The 24,840-nt window shown below is 40.0% G+C and overlaps 1 protein-coding gene across 3 annotated transcripts in view; it reads left to right on the top strand.

Moving 5' to 3' along the window:
• The window catches only part of ttll7 (tubulin tyrosine ligase-like family, member 7), a 76,596-nt gene that overhangs the window by 27,174 nt on the left and 24,582 nt on the right, over nt 1-24,840 (top strand). For all 3 annotated transcript variants that reach the window (XM_044361466.1, XM_044361465.1, XM_044361467.1), the window contains 4 exons: nt 6,440-6,534; nt 8,530-8,677; nt 10,129-10,202; nt 13,308-13,443. In XM_044361466.1, the coding sequence (XP_044217401.1) occupies nt 6,440-6,534; nt 8,530-8,677; nt 10,129-10,202; nt 13,308-13,443 (453 nt within the window). The remainder of the gene's footprint in view (nt 1-6,439; nt 6,535-8,529; nt 8,678-10,128; nt 10,203-13,307; nt 13,444-24,840) is intronic.

Raw genomic sequence — 24,840 nt, 5'->3', positions numbered from 1 at the left:
CCTTCCTGCAACTTTCCCCTGTTTCAGTGCTCTGTCCCCGATTGTTTCAAGATGAGTTTGGTTTGCCTGTCCCTCCCTCAGAGCCAACATAATCCAGACTTCCTTTTCTTTGAGTGCAAATGTACGTGTATGTGTGTTTGTGTTGGGGGTGTGTTTGTGGGGAGTAAGCTGCGATGGCAAGTGTAAACAGATGCCACGATACACACATACACATAGAAACCCACACATGGATTTTTTTTTTTTTTAATTTGCCTTCCTCTCGCTACTCACACAAAGACACGAACTGCAAATGAATTACAACTGCTGAAAAATACTCTTAATTTTCCTGCGCAGAAAAAATAGTAGCTCTTACTTATGTAACCATTCAACTGAAATTCAATTTCATCTGTGCGGAATGAGGTGGAAATTGTTTGTTCTTATAGCTTTTCATAAAAGTCTAAAGAGTAGCCATTTAAAGTGTTGCTGTTTTACTAGGAGTTTTGGAAGAATGATTTAGAGGTTAGCAAGCTTTTCAGATATTTCCTCAGGAAATTTAAGACATGTTTTCTAACCCCTACAACAGTCTAGTGGAACATTATTGCGTTTTCATGGTGATTATGGAGGAATTTACTTGCTACCTGTGCTTGCTCCAGTCGTGATTGAATTTATGATTTGTATTCCCGGGTGAAAAAAATGAGGAGAGGAGAATACATACAGTTTGACATACTCAATTATCTTTCAGAGTCTCTCTTGCCCCCTTCCACCTTTCATTTTCCTTTTGCCTTTGATTAATATGTGGCACTTAGTAGGATTCATTCTTATTTAAATGTCCATGGATATCGTCCTTAGCTCTGAGGGAGTGCATTTCCCCTTGTGAACTCTAGGTGGCAGTAGTTACCTACAAGCCGCTCTTTGGCTTATAAAAGGTTTATTAAAGAATAATTAGAATGATGTATGGGACTGTCTGTCTCTATCCCCATCCATTTTCCCCCAACATGACTATTTCATGGAATAAGTATCAAATTAGGAGTGCACAGGCCTCGTATATGGGGCAGTTGAAAACACACCCCAACATTTAGTCATTTATCATCAGGCATGTATACGGCAGTACCAGTGTCTGTGTGTGTGTGTGTGTCTGTGTTTGTGTGCTTGCATGTGATTGAGATGGAAAATATACAGTACCAGTCAAAAGTTTGGACACACTTTCTTATTCAAGTGAATGGGAAGGTGTGTCCAAACTTTTGACTGGTACTGTATATTGCATGTTTATGAGTGACATATGGAACTGTAGTGTGTGGTTATGTGTGTGAATGTGTGAGAGACTGAAAAAGAGGATATATTTTTGCATATCAACTGTCCTCAAGGACCTCAAGTATGTTTTATTGATGTGTTCTTGCATGTTTGTGAGTGCTTGATTTGGCTTTAAATGTGCCCACTCTTACCTTTTCTGTGCACCTTTGAAGCACCTTTTGCTTTTTGTGGTTGTGTCTGATTGTATATCTGTGTGTCTTCAAAAAAAAAAAAAAAAAAAAAAAGCAAGTCAGGTTGACTAGTGGCTGAGTTGGCCTGCTCACTCCCAGGACCTTTACTAGCAGCTCAGCATGCTCAGCTCAGCTAGAGTTTCCCTGTGTCCGACTGGACCACTAAAAACGGCACGAAAAGAACAAAACAGTGATTGATAAGACGGCTGAAACAAGAGCGCGACTTAACAGGGCGGCCAGCTGTCTGTCTTTCTGTCGCTCTGCTACTCATGCTTCCCCCCCCTCTCTCCCTTTCTGCCTCCCTTTATCATTCCACCATTGTGCAGCAACAAACACTCCATTCTGACAGCGGTTGAACTGTGCCGATACCCTCGAGTGTGCGTGGCAGAATGGGAGGCTTGTCAAAGCAGTGGTTGTTTACACTCTGTCAGGAATAATAAGAGGGGTTCGTTTTTCTGAACCGATTAATCACGAGCAGCCCTTGCACTTGTTTGACGAGTATTCCAGACACAGAATAGATGTCGATGGGGGGAAGCAATTTGTTGTGGAAAGAAAGCAGCTGATTGTTGCTGATCCATTGCTGTTGCTATGTTATTAGGGTCGGTGTGACACAGCAGAGGCCACAGACACAAACTGTTTGATGCCCGCTACATTTTCAACAATGAGTGAGCCGTATGATCATCGGAGAGGATTTTTTTCTTACTGGTTTTATTTTCAATTGAAATTATCACAATGAAGAGGAGGACGGAGTTGCAATCTGACCAATGGGCATACCATAGTATGAAGTGAAATTGACTATTCTCTGTAAGTGTGCAGGAGCAGAATAATGGCCTATGGCTATGTAATAATAGTGTTATTGTTAAGGTTTGATCTCGCTGTATAACCATTACTTACTTACCGGAAATACTTCAGCAATACACTACATTCTTACTTGCTCAGGAAGGGGGACACACATTAGCAGACTGGCCCTGCATCCGAACCAGAGGGTCAAGAGAATTTCCGACTTGGAAATTAATAAACTATATCAAATCAAATAGGTTATTCAAAATTTGCTAGTTGCACTTCATCCCCTCTGTTTGTACTCTAGGACTTGTAATAAAGATCACTAGAGAGACCTGCAGTTCACAGACAATTCAAACCAAATGGACATTGAAAAAATGTAATAAGGCCCCCTACCACAATCTTTATTTCACAACCTCTGCCATAAACATTGGCAGGTTACTTGTACGTCAAAGTCACACACCTCCAGGTGCAGAAAATAAAAGGGTCGGTATGTTTAATTGAATGATCAGAAGAGGATAAAACTGTCCTGTGAAAAGTTACTGACTGATATGTTCTTTTCCTGCATTCTGCTGTTTGGCCAAGCGATATTTGGGCTACACTGATGCGATGCTGATGCTGAACCGAATCAAAGTAAAAAGGAGTGTCTAATCTTTTCATCTGACATTTTTATTGAATGCGTCTTGGAGCAACTGAGGGCTTCTTTAAGACCCTGCCAGAGTCACTTAAGGAAATCAGAGTGGGGGTTTTGGGAGCCTGCAGGGGTTCATTAGGACCAGACTAGTCCAACTTCCTCTGCCAGAGAGAAAAAGGAGAACACAGAAACAGAGAGAGAAATGAATAAGACAGAGGTAACGACCAGAGAGTGAGGGCCAGCAAGCAGGGGGGGAGGCACAAGTGACCAGAAAACGGGGTGAGAGGCAGCAAGAAACAGAGTGGGAAGAGAAACTAACCAGAAGAGGAGGAGTGCGACAGGCAGAGAGCAGAAAGAGAGAGACGAAAGATTGAAGGAGAGCAAAGAGAGACAGCAAGTGTTGCAATGCCAGTCTACCCTGTGACAGCTTGACACCACAAATCAAACTAAGAAATGAAGACAAGTAACGAGACAACCGTCGCCAGGATCACTGCCAGTCTGGCTGTTACCTATAGGCTACAGCGCACTAAAGCCATACTCTTTTCATTGTGGCTGTCATATCGGCGAGTGCTTAAATGAAAACAGACCTCTTCCCTCTTTTTCTTTTGTAATTTTTTTTCTTACTGTAGGTCGAAGCGTAGCTCTGTCCTCCTCAGCACACAGAGGAATGTATTGTAAACTTCTTTCTATTGAATGAAAGAGTTGGATAGGGTCTCTGTTCCTTTTTTCTGCTTTGCGCTGGAGGAGATTCATCAACAACCTCCCCCTCCTTCTGATAGATTGCTGTATAGAAAAACTCAGGTGGGTGCTTGCATACACCGACAAAGGCACGCCCATACCAACCCACCTCATGTTGGTGTAGATTTAGTTGCTAACTTGTGGTATTTGTGGAGCTATGCTCTGAAGTAGTCGAAGACTCGAGCAGTGATGGCCCAAGAGGCTCAGAGGAGGTTGTATAGATGCTTCAGGGTAACATAGAAAACTTCAGCTTGGGATTTCTCAAGGTTTCTCAAGCTTGTGTGCTCTTATTCACCTATTCCCTACTTCACACTTTTGCTTTTTTAACAACTTCGTAGGAGTTTCAGTGTCTGGCTGAAGGACAATTTGGGAGTAACTATTGATGTAGGAGGCAGCTTTACTGATGCAGTTAAGCCTGCCTAGATTGATCCAAATGGATGGTCATTCAGTAGTTACCACTTTTTGGGTTATCTGCCCCACAGCTGGAAACACAGCCAACACTGTGGCTCTCTCAGTTCTTGGAAGCTTGGTTGTGGTTGTGAAATATTATCTTAAAACACTGTTCCCAAATCTGCCACACAGCAGTAAGCACCTTTGTGTCAGGATTAGTAATGGCTAGTTCAGAAGACGGGGAGAGAATGAGGGATGGAGTTTCTAACTGCTACCCCCGCAACCCTTGAGACGCTTTGCATGTCTTGGTAAAGGAGCTTTTGGGTTTTGTTGCTTATTTTCTGCCAAAAGATCTTGATGGTTCCAAATGTCCTGATGTTGCACACCAAGCTGTTTTCTTTTTCTTTTATTTCACCGCTTTTTACCGACAATGCTGATTGGCGGGTAGAATGGATCTATAACATACTATAGAGCTTCTGATTGGCTCAGTGTTGCTCTGTGACTGAAATTACGATTTGTGATTAGCTGTCGTGCTGCTTTGATATGTTCAACTGTATCCAACTGCTTTTCTCTAAAGGAGAATAGGAACAGGATGAATAATGTTTCTGACACAAATACTCACTCTGACTGCAGATTAAGGTTACTGGGAAGGATAAATTTCCAGCTACGTTTCCAGACTTATTAGCAGTGATTTTTATTCATCAAACAGATACATTTTGGCATTTGGCTTATGTGTAAACGGATCCATGTACAAGTATATGTAAATGCAAAAAAACAACAAAAAACAAGTAAAAGTCAAAGTAAATATCATCAATCAAGTAATTATTTTAGAGATAATGAAAGTGAGATAATGAAAGCCAATAGACTACCAAAAGATGAAGCAATATTTGTGCAAAGTAAGGCAGACATTATAGTAACGTGACAAAGATAATTAGATGATTCCAAACACAAAAAAAGGGAGGGATGGCATGTTAAAACAATATGGCTAAGTTAACAAGTTTCCAACTGGTAAAAACTTCTATGCCCTTGTATACTGTATAAAGATATATTTGATAAAAAACTTTTCCAGAGAACCTTTTAGCAATTATATATACATACTGTATGTTCAAATCAGTAATAATGAAAAATGACAGCAGCTACACTGTAGGTTTAAATATAGCTTCCTCGGTTCCTACTGCCCTATACAGGGTCCTACCTGGATTATATTTTTATCCTAATGTTATCAGGCCATTGTCTGCACCTTGCTAGTGGATGAGGTTCTGTCTAGTGATACAGTATATACTTTTACATATCCCTTTGTGTTGAAGACATTCATCCACAATTCTCACATGTACTTACTTTTGCTCAAATGTATGGTGTATTTGTTCTTTTCAAACAAATACACCTTTATTAAAGCTATTACAAATCTAATGACATCAAAAGGTGCCACCCGTCCTATTGTTCCCACATGGAAAGAAAATCGACAGTTTGAGCTTTTGAAAGACGTTAGCAGGGGACCTGACTTATCTCAACAATCAAGGTTTATCAGCCTGAGCCAACCTTTTGGTGAGCATCTGTTGCATTGTCATTTGAAGTCACCTCATAGGAAGACACCATTCCAATCACAGTTGCCAGTTCATTCACCCTACCCGTGCACTTCTCTCCTTTTGCTGGTCCTTTTGTTGTCTCACACAATCTCTTTCTCACCTTGGGAGAGAGACAGAGGGAACATAACAAAGAGCAAAAAGGAAGAATTGATTTGTTGTGTCAGGTATAATAACTGATATCTGAATACCTTGCACTGGTACTGGAAATTGTTCTGTTAAAAAAGGTAAGCCGCTCTTGAATTTTTCCCCAGGTGATTCGGGCTTTTGTACCTCAAATCACAGGTGGCTTATTCTGTTCTCACTCAGTTGATTCTTTCTGAGTGTAGTTGATTGTATATGATGGCATTGAGCTGCGCTGTAGTAATGCGCTGGGGCTCACAAAGAGATTATTGATGGCAGTGGTATGGATGGGTGTTGCAGTGCCTGGCTGTGGTTGGCATACTTAGGTTACAGAGTCATGGACCGCTTACTGTGTTTGAAAGGGCAAGGTTACTTATCGGGTGACACTTTAACCTACACAATGTGTGCATGCATTCAAGCGTGCAAACATACCCTTTTCTTCATGCACCAGTATACACACATCAGTGTTAGACAGGATTTATGCCTAGGCAAAGGCTAAGCATGCTAAAGTGTCCTTCAAAGAGAAAAAAACCCTCCCCTTGCATCTTTCTCCCTTCTTCTTTCCTCTTTCCTCTCCTTCTTCTGGGAACAGATCTCTTTTTTCCAAAGATGCCCTAAATCTACTCCTGTAATTGCATAGCGTTTCTGTCTGCTGAATTCACAAGAAAGAAAAAAAAAATGAGATGAAGTAAAATATTCTTTGAATGTTTCTCTCCCCTTCTCTCTGGCAGATCAATCGAGCTCCGAGCTTTGGGACTGATCAGAAGATTGATTACGATGTGAAGAAAGGGGTGCTGCTCAATGCTCTCAAACTCCTCAACATTAGGTACTGTTCTCCACCATCAGACACACATGAATTCCATCTAGGGCCCCATTACATTTAAAGTGCAGAGGCAGGCAAAGCTTACGTCAAACACTATTTTACAGGGCTCTGAATGTTTGAAGATCACAATCGATTCTTTCAGTTTTTCTTTATTTGTCAACCCTGAAGACTCTGAAATTATTTTGATGCAGGGCACAATTCAGCCTTCATCTTGTTTTGGTTTCAGACTGATGACACACGAGTGACACTCGTCTGAAAGTAACAAGACATTTTAGCTTTGTACAAAAAAACGCTGTCCTTGTAAAAATGTGTATTGGTGTTGCTGTGGTACATACAAAAACAGATAATGGCCATGGTACAAAGCTATGCCTTTATTGTGCGCTTTGTGCACCCTTCAATCAGACATGCTGTGTGTGTGTGTGTGTGTGTGTGTGTGTTTGAATATCTAATGTTTACCTGTAAGTTATATCTGTTCCATTGTTTACCCTGCTCTTTATATTTACAAAAGCTTCATGCAATGCTCTTTTTCTTTGTTTTGTGGGTGTATTTATTTGCCTCTTTATGTGATGCATTCACATACATTCACTCTTGTGTAATGTATGTTTTTTATATGTAGTGTGTGTGCTTGTATATGTGTGTGTTTGTTGGCATGCTTTTCTGTCCCCTGGCTACAATGAGTCTGTCCACTGATTGATCATTGTACACCAGACCTCTGGATCTCTGCTCTCTTTTTCTCTTTCACTCTCTGTGCTTGTCCTCCTCTTACTGCTCTAAATATAGTCTCAACTCTACTAGACACACACACACACACACACACACACACACACACACACACACACACACACACACACATGCACACACACACACACACACAAACACACAATGGATCAATTACATGCAGCACCATAGATCTAGTTTGGCCAAGTGTGGTGCGTGGTGCAGCCATCCCACATAAAAACTCACTTCATCCTCCCGCCCAGCTTCAGTCAGCACAAACAAATCTCTTATCAAAATGATTTGTTTCATGGCTGATGTTTGCTGTGTTCCCACAGATTAAAAGGGGAGATTTGATTATTTCATGACAAATAAATTGTAGGGGGCCTTGAAAGGCGACGGGGAGCTCTTTCCACTGGACAAACTGCTTATGTTCATGCTGGAGTGAATAAGGGCTTTGTTCTACCTTGCTCACTTTCTCCTTATATAGTAATGGCTTTGCTTCCCTAAAGGGAGGGGTTGGTGGTGTGTAAGAGGTAGGGTCGGCTCATGACTCTACTCACAACACCAACTGTATCAACGTGGGATCAATTCAGACCCGGCCTGGCATGGACATTGATAAACCTCAGCTCCCCAACAGCACTCAATATCCAATTTAAAGGGCCAGCGATTGACTAAAATGAATTGCCCTTTCTCTAGACCGCAATGGCCCCCTTGTTCAGAATTAGCTGTCTGGTCCTGTTCATCCTGAGTTAGTGGGTTTGTTTGTGTCTCAGCTCCATATTGTATCTCTGTATTGTTTGGTGTTTTGTGGGTTGTTTTCTTTCTTCCTCATTACAATGATGTGATGATCAAAAGGCAAATTCAGGTCAATCCATCGGGTAGGGATGAGACTTGCATGCTGTCATACTTCATTATAGTAGACAGCATTCATGAAAACTGTTAACTGCAGATAATGCCTGTTCTTTACTGAGTAGTATCCAGTGTTAAAATATTCTAAAAGGACTTTTACATATAGCTGCCTGATATAAATAACAATAAGGGCAACAATATTTATACGGTTTAAAACAAATCAATTTCAGTTGCCTTTGTTTCTCAACAGCAGTTCTGCTAGAGAAACAAGTCAAAGATGCAAAGTATTGTTGGAAAAGTTGTCGGAGCTTCACGGGATAGAAACAGAAAATGTTTATCAGTGGTTTTGTTCTTAGGTAGTCTACTCTTATGGTGCCTGAACCCTTTCCTTATGCATTGTCCTGACTCCTGTACTTCTATGTATTGATCCAGAGCCAGTGATAAAAAACGCAACCTGGCTCAGCAAAAGGCAGAGGCTCAGAGACGGCTCTATGGACACGGCTCCATGAAAAAACTCTCAGCTGCTTCCTCAGACTGGGAGAAACAACGTCACACACTAGAGCGAAGGAGAGAAGAACTGGTAAGGCACAAATAAATTAACTATTATATTTGGTTCAAGCTTTATTATTTTCAATAAAAGATTTGCTGAGAAAAATTCTGCTTCACTCTGCTCTGTTGGCTACTGACCAATTACAGGGGAGCATCTAGGATGCTTAACACCTATACAAGGTGCTACAATTTGACTGTATTGTCATGAGCCCTGTTGATAAGTCATTAGATATCTTTCAAGGTTTTTAGGCCACACCAAAATGAGAACAAAAGGTGAACACTGACTTGGCAGCCACAGTTCAGGGACAGGTGCTCATCAGAGATGTGTTCAAAGATATTATCAGAGACATTAGTAGACACATTAATCAGTTAGTACAAAAACAAAAATAGAAATTCCTATTTAACAGGACAAGTTCACTGCAGTAAACAACTGAACAATACACCAATGTGCTGTACATGTTCCTCAAGACTGAAACAAGAAAGATTTTAATGAGAGCAGAGAAGGAATTCTGCTTCACTTTTGTCTTACTCTACGTTTTGTCAATTTTCTGAGAAACATACTATTTAATTATTTTCCCTTTGAAATGAAGGAGTCAATGAGCTTCTCTCATCTATATGGGGAAAAGTGGCAGCTACTAGTGTTTTACACTTCCCACCCTCTTTGATTAGCCTTTTGATCAGCCACGGCCATAATTAGCGTGAATAAGGAAAGATGGCACAGAGGCACTATTTTAGAGGTGCGTTTAAATTGACTCATAGCACCACTTGTTGTTGTGGAGGGCAAATTACTCAGTACATTTGTGAGAAAATCCTCAGCACAATCACGGCAGAAAGATTGTGCCAAAAGTCATGTGATATTTTTTTGTCTTTGTAGGATATATTGTAGGATATATTTTTTTGTACATGTAAGACATGCTGTATTTATTCTGAGGCATGATGTATTAGAAATATATTGTGTATTTGTTGGATAGGTACATTTTGTTTTTGCACAACAAAATGCATTAGTTTGTTAATGGTGTTTTGTAAACCACACTTTGGTTTTTAGTGAATTGTGGGGCGTTTGTAAAACATGTTGTGTTTGTTAAGTTTTGGCAGGAAATTAGCTCCATAGCACATTACCTCATCTATGAGTGGTGCTATGGTTGAAGTGCGGGGCCAGGTTCAGGTCTATTGCAGGCACAAATGACTCAATGATAGTGCAGTGCCAGTCCTGAAGTGAACCTCTCCTCTCTGCTTTTGTTCAAATTGGCCAACTGAGCTCCACAATTATACCTTCGTAACATATTAATAAGAGAGTCAGTGGAAAAATGCCTCTAAATTATAAATCATTCACTGGATGGGTGAGACAACTTTTTCTTATCTTTCTCCTTTTTAAGACTTCATTCTTTCTCTATTTCTAGTAGAAGACAGGGTGGGGGTAGCAGTGACTTTCACCTGAAAGATTTAGTCTTTTATTTCTTTTCGTTGTCTCTTTTTTTGTAGAAAGAGCGGCTGGCACAGGTCCGCAAGCAGATCTCCAGGGAGGAGCATGAAAAACAACATCTGGGGAACTACAGGTAAGGAAGAGGCAAACAGCCAGGGAGAGGGGGTTGTCCCTCCAGGAACTCAACCCACAATTCCCGTGCCAGCTCCGCGTACATTTATGGGGTCATCTGTAGAGCGCCAAGCTCTCAGGAGAATAAATAATGCTGCTGCAGGGAGAGCAAACAAAAGAGAATACCCAATTTTCTGAGAACATAAAGACACAAGAATTAAGACTGAGAGAATATGTAAAATAGAGTGAGAGGAAGAAAGGAAATCAGAGGTGGTGTCTAATGGCAAGGTTCTTTCTGTTACTCCCCAAAGTTACCTTTGCAACATTTCTGAAATTCAAATTAGCACGTATTTGCCTACTGCAAGCCATTTTACATGCCCCCCCCCACACTCTTATATTTTTTTTCTCTTCTAACTCCAGCTTGGACCTTGGAAGACATCGAGTGTGTCAATTTTTAATAGTCACCTCACAGACAAAGCAGATCCACCTCAGAGCATGACTCAGCAACAGCTCTGATTTGCAGCTTGTCCCTTATGAATTGTTAATGCTCCTTTACTCCTTCACTCCCCCAGTTTCTCTTCCTGCCTCTGTCTCTTTATTCAACATGTACACATATACACATTTCCAGGTCTTGCACCTACACAATTGTGTGCACACAATCACACACAGACAGACACACGCGCCTACACAATTGGCTCACACACACTTGCCCTTCTTGCCGTCTCCCCAAGTCTAAGTGACTTCTTGACTCATCACTTGACTGAATGGCTAGTCAGAATGCTGATCCCAGCCTGCATGAAGTGCTGTCACCTCCTTCCTCTTTTCCGACAGGCAGCCAGACAGTCAATCAGACAGGCTGAGGTCTGTCTGGAGCACCCCTAATAAAGACCTCTTAGCATTCAAATGGTGTCCCGGCACAGCACTGGAGTGTGATTACCACACTGCTTCTCATTATAGGAGTTCGGGTAATGAACTTACATTTGGCTATTAGATGAAACTTCATCATCAGGTACAGACAAGCCAAGACCCTGTGGCATTAGAGGGAAACCCAGATGGTTGATGTCATTGTCACTGTTCATTTAACATCTTTTAAGTAGTTGGAATCAGGATACTTGAAAGATGACCAAAAGGAAGATAGTTTTAAACTGATGCAAATAGGATATGAATAATAGTTTTACCTCTAGCCCAACTGGGAACATGTGGAAGGAAAATAGGCCTCAGCATGAACATTTTATGTAAAAAAAAAAAAAAAATATTGCAGGGTCACCCTCAAATAAAATGTCCATATGTTCAGAGATGGAGGATGCCAAAAAGAGAGCGCAGTTAACACCCACTATTAAAGTGTTGACCTTTTGCTTTCTAGTCGAGTGATTTATGTTGCTCTTTGAGGATTGACAAGTTCTGGCTCTTTTCATATATTATCATTTCTGTTTAGTTTATCCAGCTGTTATGACACATTTATAGGATTGTATCTCAAGGGGAAGAAAATATTCTGGTCCATGTACCTTAAAGGTGCTTAAAAAGTACGGCAGTTAAAAAAATCTCATATAGGATGGTGCCGAGGGAAGGAACTAAAGTGACTTTGCAGTTGGTTCATCTCAGGTCTTTGAACATTCAGTAGCTGGTTGATTTGACTGCTGTAACTAAAATAATACATAGAATTGGGTCAACTTCTCAACAATATGAAAATCATGTACTTAAAACAGCATCACTACATAAGTTTGTAAAAAAAAGACAGATGTAGTGCAGTAAAAGTTTTAATGGTATAGTTGTATAATTTTAAACCTTACTCGGCATTATACTTGCACTAAAATCTCAGATGCTGATGTGTGAATAACTTGGAACATCCTGCATCTCCATCCTTAGTACATTCCCAAATAGAAAATTTAATGAGTTTTGTAATCAATATTCACAAAAAAATAACCAAAACATCTTGCCATGGCAGAAATTTCCTGCTGCTGCATTAACAGTAAATCCAGCCCTCTATCTTTGTTTTTTTAAAAGGAGGTCTGTGCTTGTGTCAGTGAACCTTTCAACTCCAGACGAGTCTGGGTCTAAATATGTCCTCGTCGAAGCCAAACTATTCCCCTGCTTTTACACTCCAGACTGGCCAATGCTTATTTTGATTACTGTATAACACTGTCATTGTTTTGATTTGATGGCTAAAGCGATGACTTGGCTGGGAATTTGGAGATGTATTATGAGGATAACCAGGCAGAGGTTTATACATTTTCCTAATCCCCTCAGGCCTAAGATAAACACAGAGCACTGTTAGTTTAGTCTGTTAGGGCACAAAACTACAAGGAACGTGTGAATAGGCACATTAGCTAAGACTGCGACAAACGGGAAAGTAAGTGCACATCTCAGTGAGGGTGTTTGTGTAAGTGTGGGAAGCAGTTGTGCATTAATGCATCACACTATGTGAAAAGACTGACTGAAAATTGTAGTTACTTAACTAAAGGTCTCCATTAATACTTCTTTCTTTCTGTCTTTTCTCTTTGCACCTCCTCCTTTATTCTTATCCCTTGATCCTGCCAATCACCTTTCCCTTTGTCTCTCCTTCATTTCACACTTTTCATTGCAACACTTGTAATTCTTTCGGTCTGTGTTTTCCCTCCTGCTTGCTCTTTTTTCTGTCCATCTACTACCATCACCTGCTGTGCCTCGACCTCTCTGTGCCTTACTCCGTCCACTCCTCTCCTTACAATCTTTTCCTTTCTCAATCCTTCCTTGTCTGTATCCCTATTATTTCTTTTTCTCTCATTTTCCTCATCTCTTATCTATCTCTTTGCCAACCCTCTCTCTCTCCTTTCCTTTACCATTCTCCCTTTTTTCTCCTTTATCCCTCACTGCCCAATCCTTCACTATTCTGTCACCACTCCTCCTCTCACCTTGTATCCTTCCTTTGCTGAACCCCAATCTCCCTTTTTCTTTCTCACTCCCACCCTCTCCTTTGTGACCCCCTAACTCTGTTTTCTCTTTCTCCATTCCATAATTTATTCTCTCCCCTTCCAATCTTCTTTCTTCCTGAATTGATGACCCTTCTTCTTCGCCTATTCTTCCCCCCTCTTTTTCCACTCCTCCCTCACTCTCCTTGCTTTTCTCTCTGTGTCTCTGCGGCCTACAGACGTATTTACCCCCCAGACGACAAGCTGCTGTTGGAGAAGTATGAAAGCCTGCTCTCGGCCGCCTTTCAGACCTTCCTCGCTGGGCGAGCTGCCTCACTTCAAAAGGAAATGAATAATCCTCTGAAACGAATGAAGGCACGTACGTCAGTGGCAGACTGTCACGCACGCACACACACACACACATACACACACACATCATAGAAACTTGCAGAGACTCACACACAAACATATACACACAATATGCAGACACTTGTGGACAAGCAGATGTCAAAGAAAAAAAACACACATGCATTTCTATTAAGATTCTGCCCACAGAGACAAAAAAGGATGCGCAAATAATGCGGAAAGTGTGCCGCAGTCCTTCGTTTTTTTTTTTTAGAGTGTTTGACAGAATGTCCTTTTTCTCCTATCTATTTGCTTCGCTTTCCAACTGTCATTCACTCTGTCTCTCCACAAATATTTATTGTGCTGTGTACGTGAGATTTTAAAAGCAAATCAAATCCCACACAACAATGTCATTTTTGTTTCTTAATAGCGAGACACTCTCTTCAGTTTACCTCTTTCTGTATATTCCTGTCTTATTTTTCCTTTCTGTTGAAGTTAGTTGTGAAGAGGCTTCAAAGTTGATTACTGTTGCTGCCCACAAATTTGAATTTGCTTTCCTGCCGGCTCATTATTTAGTTTATTACAAAGACTCAGAGACACATGTTTGAACATATACATGTGAATGCACACAGAAGCTTGTGTGAGATGTGCATGTTGGGACAAGGGTAGAAGTCATTGTATGCATGTAAGCTTTCTGATACCAGGAGGAATATAGTGTCAGCGAAGCTTTGAAGGTAAAGGTATGAAGAGCCTTTGCAAAGGAGAGAAGTTGATTTCCATACCATACAACCTAACAGGACAGAGGCAGAGAGTGCCGGGGATGGAGAAGAATGCAGAGTGTTGATGAGAGGAGGACGAGAAAAATAGTCGTCAAGTAAAGACAGTGCAAAGAAAGAACTGAGCAATAGTTGTTTTGGCACTTTTGTTTTTGTGAAATTCTGTTTAAAGTATTGTGGCAGACTATTATAGACACAGTTTATTAAACAAGATGACTTGAATAGAGTACAAAAAAATAAGTAACAAAAAGAGGCAATTTTCTGTTTTCAAGTCTGGTTATGTATTCAGAAGGAACAAATCAATAAAACAAAAAGACAGAGTAAGGCATTGAGGGATATAAGTAGGGAAGATGCAGATGAAACAAAAAACCTTGGCAACTGAATGGTAATAGTGAATACTGAATATAAATATTTTTGACAGTAGTATTAACATTATAAATCATATCAAAACACTGGGAGAAGATGTCATATGCAACTATTACAGCTTTTCCAGAAACAACAGCCTTTACCCCTTTGCAGTTTTTTTTTTTTTTTTTTTTTTTTAGAAAGTTATTGTGTGTCCTTACAAAAGTAAAATCCCTGCAGAGGATTTTTTATAGAGATGTCAATCAATGATCAGACGGAGTCGAAACACCAGGCCGAGGAAAGTTTAATTTAGTCAACACACAGAGATGTGGATCTTGTTCAAAGTATGAAGGGATAGAGATAATAAGAACAAAACATGCTCTATAGTTTGCTATCTAATAACATGATCATGACTGACAACTGGAGTGTCCTAATTAAGGGACAGAGTGTGAGATCCTAATCTTTGCAATTTATTGTGAGGAATGAATGTTCCTGAATCTGGACAAGATATTCAGCAGACCACAAATGAAGCATCTTATGCAGATAATTTTTGTTACATTTTTTAATATTATGTGTATTTTTAAGCCTATCTACAGTCAAGAATAAAACGTGACTTACTTTTCTCGACAGACTTATGATAGATTTATTTGTGCTCCTCAGCCTTGTTTCTATGTAGATTCTCCCAGTGACTACACACAATGACAGTGGAGACACAGAGTTCAGCTGGATTTTAGCCTGCATAATTTGCTGTTACGTTAGTATTATTGCTTCTTCAAGTTTGTTTAGTTGTCTACTCAAGCACTAGTAGTGGTCTTTTATTGTTCCCCGTTGGCTCTGCTCACAAAGCACTTTCTTTTACCTTGTTAGGCAATTAGTGAATCAATGTTAGTATTAGCTGTCTAGCACTATATAGCTGTATTTGCTGCATGAAAATATAAAGTGCACAAGATATATCTACCATTAGCAAGGATATAGCAATCCTATGGATCCCAGTGCTCTCATGGGCAGAGATGGAAGTCTGACCGGGATTCCATCCATAAAATTTACAGTGACACCTAATTCTAGCCACCTCTAATCTTAACCTAAACATGACCATTGCAAACTTTGTAACTAAACCCACACATCTTAAGGTTTATACCATAGACTGTACATAAAGATGGACATAACGAGGTGTGATGTCACCCATTGGTTTGCATTGGAGCTGGTTTGAAGCCCAGAGTTGCTGCTTATAGTCAGCCCCATCTTTTTCATTTGGAGCCAGGATCTTCCAGATGAGGAGTGCCTGGTGTTTTCTGTCATGCCCTGGAAACACACCCCACTACCTCGGACCAGAGTGAGTGCTAGCTTACTGGGAACAGCAAGCAGTGCACTTGAACTAAGGTTAGCTAACTAAGCTAAATTGTGCCAAGAGGGTTAGGGTTAGGTATTGTAATCAAGTAATATTAAACTTAAATTAAAGCTGCAAGCAGCGTTGGTCGGGACCTTGCACTCTGGCCCGTCAGGATTAGATCATTTTGCTTTTTAAAAATGGGGGATATTTATTACAAGTGTGGTGTGCTTTTATTTTGAAAGATTGATTAACAGGATGAGAATTTTCTGCAGGGTGAGACATGTCTGTCTTGCTCACACCTGTGTCGTCAAAATCATGCAAGTTTTGGGCCCATTCACTTGAATTTCAATTAGTAAATTGAAAACTCTTAATGAGTTTGTGTGTAAAACAAATTATTTTCCTAATTTTCATCAAGTCTATTTTTAGAAAAGGAAAGACTTTTAACCCACATGACCTGGTCAAAGTTTGATTTGAATGGAGAGCGTGAGCGAACCCACACCTTTTTGAACACTTACTGCTTCCACATAGTTTTAGATACAAACTTCATTTCAACTTTAAATGAGTCACAAGACTTTGACCTACAAATCCTGAATTTACATGTTTTTTAGGGCCTGAGCCCCAAAGGGGTGAAGACCGTCTTGTATCTGTTCTGTTTCTTTCTTTCTTTCTTTCTTCTTTCTTTATTAATCCGCCACTTCAACCCTATATTTGACCCCCTAAACATGCTCAAAAACTCACCAAATTTGGTAAGCACATCAGGTCTGGTGAAAAATTTGATAAAATGTAAAAATTATCCCCACGGCCCGTAGGAATGTCGTAGAGAGATCGAACCAAAACTCAGTTATTCATCTCATCAAGACCTACAAATCATACACTGACACCCCTGACCTAAATCCAACAGGAAGTCCACAATTAACCCATGAAAGTATGACTTTGTGCCAATTTTGGACCTTGAATAAACGCTATCTCCTCCTAGGGCGTTAATGGTATTGGCTTCAAACTTTAATACATGACTTATCACACTGTGCTGAACAAAAGTTATTAAAAACTTTGTAATAACTCGGAACAGTTTCGATTTTGTAAGCCCCGAAAGTTGGAGTGCCACATCGCACCTTACAATGTAAACCAATAGGAAGGCAATCTCTGGGCATGGACTTTGTGCCAAACTGAGGCATCTGACGTCTAAACTATAAGTCTGACCAGTTCAACACTGCTTACAGCTTTAATGATCTTTTCTTGTTTTTGAGATATTAGAGTGTGAGTTTTAAAGTCTTTTCTTGCTCCTCCTGTGATTTTATAATGAGTGTGTATTGCGGAATGTTTCACAGCACTGAGGCAGTGACATCACCAGGAGCAGTTAGAGGAGAATTTTGAGCACGCTTTTTGTGAAATCTCCTCATAAATCCCATTACTTTGGCCAAATCTTACATTAAAAATCATTTTTTAGTAGGAAATTTCATCGCGAATCCATTGATACAGGTTTCAAAGTGGTCAGACTTATAGTTTAGACATCAGAACCATTTGTTTGACACAAAGTCCATGCCTAGAGATTGCCTCCACATTGGTTTACATTGTAAGGTGTGATGTGGCACTACAACTTTCGGGGCTTACAATATCTAAACCGTTCGAGTTATTACAAAATTTTTAATAACTTTTGTTCAGCACAGTGTATTAAGACATGTGTTGAAGTTTGAGGCCGATACCATTAACGCCTTTCATGGGCATATTGCAGACTTCCTGTTGGATTTAGGTCAGGGGTGTCAGTGTATGATTTGTAGGTCTTGATGAGACGAATAATTGAGTTTTGGTTCGATCTCTCTACGACATTCCTACGGGCCGTGGCAGACATATTAGATACATAGGTGGCACTAGAGAGCACATTTTGGCACTTTGGGAGATAATTTTTACATTTTATCAAATTTTTCACCAGACCTGATGTGCTTACCAAATTTGGTGAGTTTTTGAGCATGTTTAGGGGGTCAAATTAAGGGTTGAAGTGGCGTAATAATAAAGAAAGAATACGAAGAAGAAGAAGAAAGAAACAAACACACGAAATACAATAGGGTCCTCGCCCTTAGGCGAGTACTACTGTTTTGCAGTAGTCCTCTGCCTTTTGGGCTCAGTCCCTAAAAATATTGCGACTCAGCGTCCAACTCAGTCCAACTCAGTCCAACTCAGTCCAACTAAGTGTGAGTTCCGGAGCCGAGGAGAGAAGCAGGTGAGCAAACTGTCCATCACAGCAATCAATGCCCGCATGGCAGACATCAAAGCTACTATAACTCTTCAAATCTTATTAACAGAGCAATAATTTCCAAAATGACCACCAGCACACTTATTAGAAGGCCTGAATTTAATGGTTGAGATCATAATGAGTTGTTGAAAAAAATGATTGACTTTAATAATTTCTAGAGAGAAGATGATGCTTTTTGAATAGGAGTCAATTGGAGTCAGCATCTAGCAGCTGTTGGTGGCATTGCACTTAAAGGTACTTCTGCATTGGCTTCAGCCTCAAGCCGTGGTAGTTGCGGCATGGTTTGTACCTAAACATAACAACTAATGATCTTACGATAAACCAAAGCCTCTGATTTTGTACACAAGTCACAGTGCTTTGGCCCTTAACCCGGGGACTTCTGACTTGTATTGCTTGTTTGGCTAGTTTTTCCTGTATCAAAAGGCCAGAGATCATTTGCCAGCTTGCCATCAACATATTTGTTGAGTCTGCCAGACATTGTACCCTCAGGACTCATGTTTGCTGCCTTTGTGGGCTCCTCAGGGCCTGGAATTGAAAAATGTCACGGATTGTCACACTATCAAAGAAAATAAAAAGTGTGTTGTAACCCCATTGATAACTTGCCGATGCACTGCAGAAATCCCTCCCAGTCTTGCTGTGCTACATTTAACGCAGCCAGGGGTTACACTGGTTTCTACAGGGTTTGCATCACCCTTCTCCCCACTTCCATTACAGCTGGGTTGACAGGTATGCATCAAATTGTTCGTTTTGTTAGCTACAGTATTTATGTTTTCCCACACGCTCAGCTGATGTCTTCCCATTCCTACATTTCTCTCACATGGATACTGAAAATAAAAGAAAGAAGATTCTGCCAGTAAAAAAAAAAGACAAAAAAAAGCACAAGTACACAAACTGCAAGTGTTGTCTGGGAACACTTCACAGTAAGTCAGATCCAATAGAAGTGGTCTGCAAGCACCGTAAGTATAGGGGAAGGGTGTTAAGGGTGTCTTTAAGGTTATTTGTTTTTGGCTTTTACCGATTTTCTTCAAAATAACCCAATGTTTTTTAAGTTTATTTTAAAAGAAAAGAGTAGATATTTTTAAACTGTTTTTTTCCTGAATTACATATACAGTAGGGAGACAACACCAATGTGCTGCTGATAATGCACACCAGGCAAAATAAAAAATACTTTCAGCCAGTGTCATAGATGGGAAGCATGTTGCTCAGCCAATATCATCCAACTGCAGATCCTAACACCTTAAGTCCCAGTCCAAACAGCACCACCTACAGGTAAAAAGTTACAGTTGTAGCAGTTTAGAACTGCTGACATGCAGATATGTGCCATCTACAGGCAAGCACAGCAATAGATTCTGCATATTTAACATCGATATGCATGACTGTTAGAAATGCAGTTTTTACAGCTTTTTACAGCCATTTTTCCTGTGTCATTGGTACATTTTAAACTGAACAGTGGGAAAGGAACAAAGTCTGAGACTGTTCTTCTTCCTTTGAAGAAATGAGGGGGGTCCTGATCAGATTTCATTTGTTCAAAGGAAGAAATACAACAATGTTTTTTCTTAACTTATAGACATTCTATTGTTGTATCTCACTTAAGGAAAGGGTTATATTATTGGTTGTTTGTAGCCCTATGTTGTTAGGCTAGCAGGTTTCTACCTGTCTACATTATGTCAGCTAGCATTAGTCAAACCCCAAAAGTGCCTAATGAACCCATTGAAATTACACGCAGATTTTTGCCGCTGGCTCACTTCATCTGTTTTTTTTTGTTTGTTTTTTTTTACCATGGTGGAATTAGGGTCTTAATCAGCGGAAAGAATGTTATGACTACATTATCACAGTATCATCTGTCAATGGGCCAAGAAATATGGAAACAGAAAATGTCATGGTAGAAGCTGCCAAGAGTAGAAAAAATACTGCTTTCTCAACAAACAACAGTATTCACAATTGTGACAGGTATAATGTGTTAATGAAAGTACTACAGAAAAAAGTAAATAAAACAAGAACAGAGACACAAAAATTAGTACAGGAGATAGACCTACTTACAGGATAAAGCATGCAGTGTATTGTTCTCTCACTTAATGATGCATTGCACACAGCCTTTTTTGTGGTTAACTTAATTTTAGTGGTTTATAGAACCGTACAAAAAACCCTAGGCACCCAGGGGCCAGCAAACGCCCAGGACTGCCTGGACTGAAAGAGGCAGAAAACGCAACCACCCAACCCAGAGACACCCACAGGGACAGCCCCAGTCCCATCCCCACAGATTCCCCCAAAAATCAGGCCCCAGAGGATAACTGTGCCCCCAGTCCCAAAAACCCAAGCTATCTCAAGCATAGCCAACAGCCCCAGGGAGAACCCATGACCTCTGCAGAGCACTGCAGTGCAGCTTCAAGTGTGACCATGGAGATCAAGAGAGGTTCTATTTTGTAAAAAGGTTACAAAGCCTCCACAGCGTTCATCAAAAAGTAATGTTTTTTTTCCGAAGATTAAACATAATCTTTTCTGAAGGTAAGTATGATGAAAGCTTTTTAAACCACAAAGATACACCAGCGCCCTCCTCACTTCTCCAGCAAACGGCTATATATTAATTTGCTGCAATTAGGGCTAGTCTGATAAGGGAATGTTGCCCCTCATATTGACCAGTAAAACCGAGAGGTCCCCCAGTAGTGTCAGTCTTGTGTTGGCTGAGTATAGATGTCCGAATGTACATATACCTCTGTTATACCAGTCTCTACTAATGCCATCTCTCAATGCCCTAGGTAACAGGATTAAAATGGAATGTGGTAGATCTGTATATAGTGAGGATACTTTGAAACTTAACTCTAATTTCATGCCATATTTTAGATGTATGTTTTATCATTGAATTTTGAGTTACATTTTTATGACTTTGATATTGAGGAATAAATAAATGGAATACTTGACAGCACTTCTGCTGTATGAGACCGTTCATTTTGTTTCCCTGCTGGAGGGTATTCTAAATCTTTAATCCATGTCCAAATAGCTCTAGATTGAGCAGTCAGATAGTATAAATGAAAGTCAGGTAGGTTTAGCCCTCCTTGTTCAGTGGGACAACAGAGGATTCTGAGCTTGACTCTAGGTACCTTACCGTTCCATAGGAATCTAGAAATCCATAGTTGAGGGAGAAAATTTGATCTAATTGGTTGGGCGTTTGCAGACCAAGATAACAAAGCTCATAAAATTCCCAACGAAAGGGAACGTTCTCCCTTGATAATTCTTGGGCCACTTAATTGAGTGGCATTATCACACTTTTATGTGTGTTTATTTTGTATCCAGAGCTGGAGCTATATTCATCTAGTGGGGTGCTAAGGGCAGGGAGCGATATCACCACATTGGTCAAGTACAACATAATATCAGCAGCGTATAGTAAAATTATGTTTTTCCTGTTCAAGTAGTTGCAGTAGTTGCAAAAGGTTCAGTTGCCAGTGAGAAGAGAATAACCCTGGTGTGTGCCTGACAAGGGGAAAAGAGATGAGATATTAGGATTTGTTCGAATCATTGCTGAGGGGTTGAGATAGAGTATGTGTATCATTCGTGTCAGATTTGGACCAAAATTCATTTTTTGTAAAACTGTGAAAAGAAAGGACTATTGTAAATGATCAAATGCCTTTTCCGCATCTAATGAAAGGGCAACTACAGGGATATTGATTTTTTTGGCACAGTGGATAATGTTGAGGAACCTTCGAATATTATATGAGGAAAAGCGTTTTTGAATAAAGCCGGTCTAATCTTCATTTATAAGCCTAGGTATCACAGTCTCCAGTCTAGTGGCTATAACCTTGGTAAACACCTTATATTGTGATGAGAAGAGGGCAACGGGCCTGTAGGATCCACAGAGTTTTGGGTCTTTGCCTAGTTTAGCAGAACTGTAAATAGAGCCTTTTCTAAAGTTTTGGGTACCTGGTAGATTCAATTGCATGCTTAAAGATATCCACTAGTGGTGTAATCAGACTAGATGCAAAAGCCTCGTAGAAGTCCATACGGAACCCATCTGGCCCTGATGAATTTCCTCTCGAAGGCTTTCCTATTACATCTAGAACTTCTGTTTAATAATGTCAGCCTCTAGATTGTCCCGTGTCTCTGCAGCCATTCCCCGAACAGCAAGTCCCTCTAAGAAGTTATTCATTTTAAGAGTATCTACACCCTGAGAGGAATATAAGTCTAAATTAAAGTCCTAAATAGTCTCTTTGATGAATTTAGGATTATGGACTACAGTAGCACCATCTTTGATCTTAACTGAGGAGATATATCTTGAGCTATCCTCTTTCTGGATCTGCCAGGCTAATAATTTACCACTTTTATCCCCATGTTTGTAGTATTGTTGTTTAGTTCTAGCCATGGCATTTTCAATCATCCAAGTGGTTAGCATGTTATATTCAACTCTTTTGTTGTTTAGGAGGTCAAAAGTCATCTCGTTTTGTGGTTGAAAGTGTCCCCTTTTGGGATTGGTTTTTAACAGATGCTGCTTTTTTTTCATAATGTATAATTTATAGTCTCACCTCTCAAAGAAGGCTTTAAGGATTCCCATACAATGATTAGTGAGGCAGTCCCTTTGTTAATGCTAAGAAAACTGTCAGTGTTGTTTCTGATAATTTTAACATAATCTGCGTCATTGAGAAGGTATATGGGGAATCACCATAGTCCATCACTACTAGCAATGTTCTTCTGAGCTATTAGGAGCATGAGAGGGGCATGGTCTGTATAGCTAGATTTTCACATGAGGATATAAGGTGGATTCTTTCAGCATGAGCAAGAAATATATCAATTCTAGAATAACTTATGAGCATGTGAGTAGAAGGAGTACTCACCTAGTAATTAGTCTTTCCCTCCAGACATCTACAAGTTTGAAGTCTACCATTTCTTTTTTGAGTGCCTTAGCTGCTTGGGTTAGAACTTTAGGATTGGAAGATGACCGATCTTTGAATGGATCCAAAACTAAATTCAAATCTACACCTATAATAAGCTCATTAGCAGGACATGTAAGTGAGAAAATCAAACTTTGGAAGAATAGGGGGCAATTATAATTTGGGCCATAAATATTAACTAGTGTAATAGGTTCACCTGAGCCTTTAGGTATCAAGTATCTGCCCTGTTTGTCTGTCTCAACATTATCCACATGTAAAGAGACATTTTTACCTATCAATGTGGCAACTCCCTAAAGGAGATGTAAAGGCTGAATAAAAGAACTGCCCCTGCCATTGACGTATCAGTTTGTTCAGCATCCGTTAAATGGGTCTCTTGTAGTAGAGCTATGTTTATTTTATGGTTTTTCAGAAAGTTAAGTACCTTTTTACGTTTTGACAGTTTGTTGATGCCGTCAGTGTTCCATGTCAAATCCCTAAGGGCTGCAATTGTCATTTTACCTATCTGTTTCTCCCATAAGGTAATGTAAAAGACAATGAAGCCAGCTGGGGTATCTGGCCCCGGCCACTGCCTCATCTAAGCAATTAATTTCTGTCTTGTACATTGAAGGTAAATATAAAGTAAAAAGAAAAGAAAATAGATACAAAAAAGTCAAACTAAATCCTATACCTCCTCCCTTTACCCCACTTCCTCCCCAACTAAGGAAGTGGGGTAACCAAATTTACAATGAAAATTTACGCTAGTTTAAGTGAAAATCCAATTTAATTGTTTTATAATGTAGAACAGTTCCCTGTAACAACAACAGGGGAGGCTATTCCGGCTAATCCCCTGGTGTGAGAAACCTTGAACATCAAACACAAAAAAATCATATAGCTAAAAAGATGACTAAAAGATGGTTGGAAATCATGTTGCTCTAAAGAGGAAAATAAAAATATCTAAAAATAACCTGCTGCTTAAGTGGGGTAGAAAAGAAAGTGATCAGTTTTGTTTTACCATGGGAACATTATTTTGCAGCATATAAGAGCCTAGAGGGTGTATGTGTATGTTGTAGCGCTTTCTGAACATTTTCTAAGCATCCCTCTAAGCACATATCCATAAGCACCCCACCGGTAGACAACTTACATTTGGGACCTATGATGTAAATAATGAACAACTCCGAACAGTATGAAACAAAGCCGGCATAATTAGCTCAGGGTGTTCGGCTGGTTAGTCTTGTGGCAGCACGTCTGGTTGATATTTCCTCAGGTAGTTTTCAGCAGCTTGCGGTGTTGTGAAGGTGTGCCTTCCTCCCTTTAGATCCACAGTGAAGGTGGTTGGATGCAGCATCCTGAAAATGATGTTTTTTTCTTTGAGTTTCCTTTTCGGTGAAGTAAAGGCTGTCCTCTTTTTGTATGGGGCTGTAGATGTATCTCTGAAGTTGAATTGCCATAATGTAGTAAGCTTTTGTTCTGGGCTACATCAATGATTTTGACAGTGTCAGAAAAGCGGAAGAGCTGGATCACAGTGGCACAGTGGTGCCGTCTGCTGGGCGTTGTTGCAGTGACCTGTACTTGCCTACTTTTCTCATCCTTTGTTGTTGTACCTTCATTCTTTTTTGGTGGCATAATCACTTTCAGTATCTTCACTTATTAAAGTAAGGGTGATATCGAATTATTTCAGTCAAGAATCGTCAGAAGGCTAATTTTAGTGAGCTATTGAGCGGAGGATGGTTCCCCGCGTCTGTTCTCTATGCCTTGATAACCAGAAGAGACACTCATAAAATTCTTTTAGTGTATTATGAAATGCATCATATATTCCCATCTAAATGAATGGCTGTACACAAAATAGTATTTTACCCTCTTTTTGTA

This window comes from Thunnus albacares, chromosome 9, assembly GCF_914725855.1.
Source record: "Thunnus albacares chromosome 9, fThuAlb1.1, whole genome shotgun sequence".
Taxonomy (NCBI): domain Eukaryota; kingdom Metazoa; phylum Chordata; class Actinopteri; order Scombriformes; family Scombridae; genus Thunnus; species Thunnus albacares.
The sequence above is the reverse complement of the archived record's forward strand: the minus strand, read 5'-3'. Positions and strand labels throughout refer to the sequence as shown.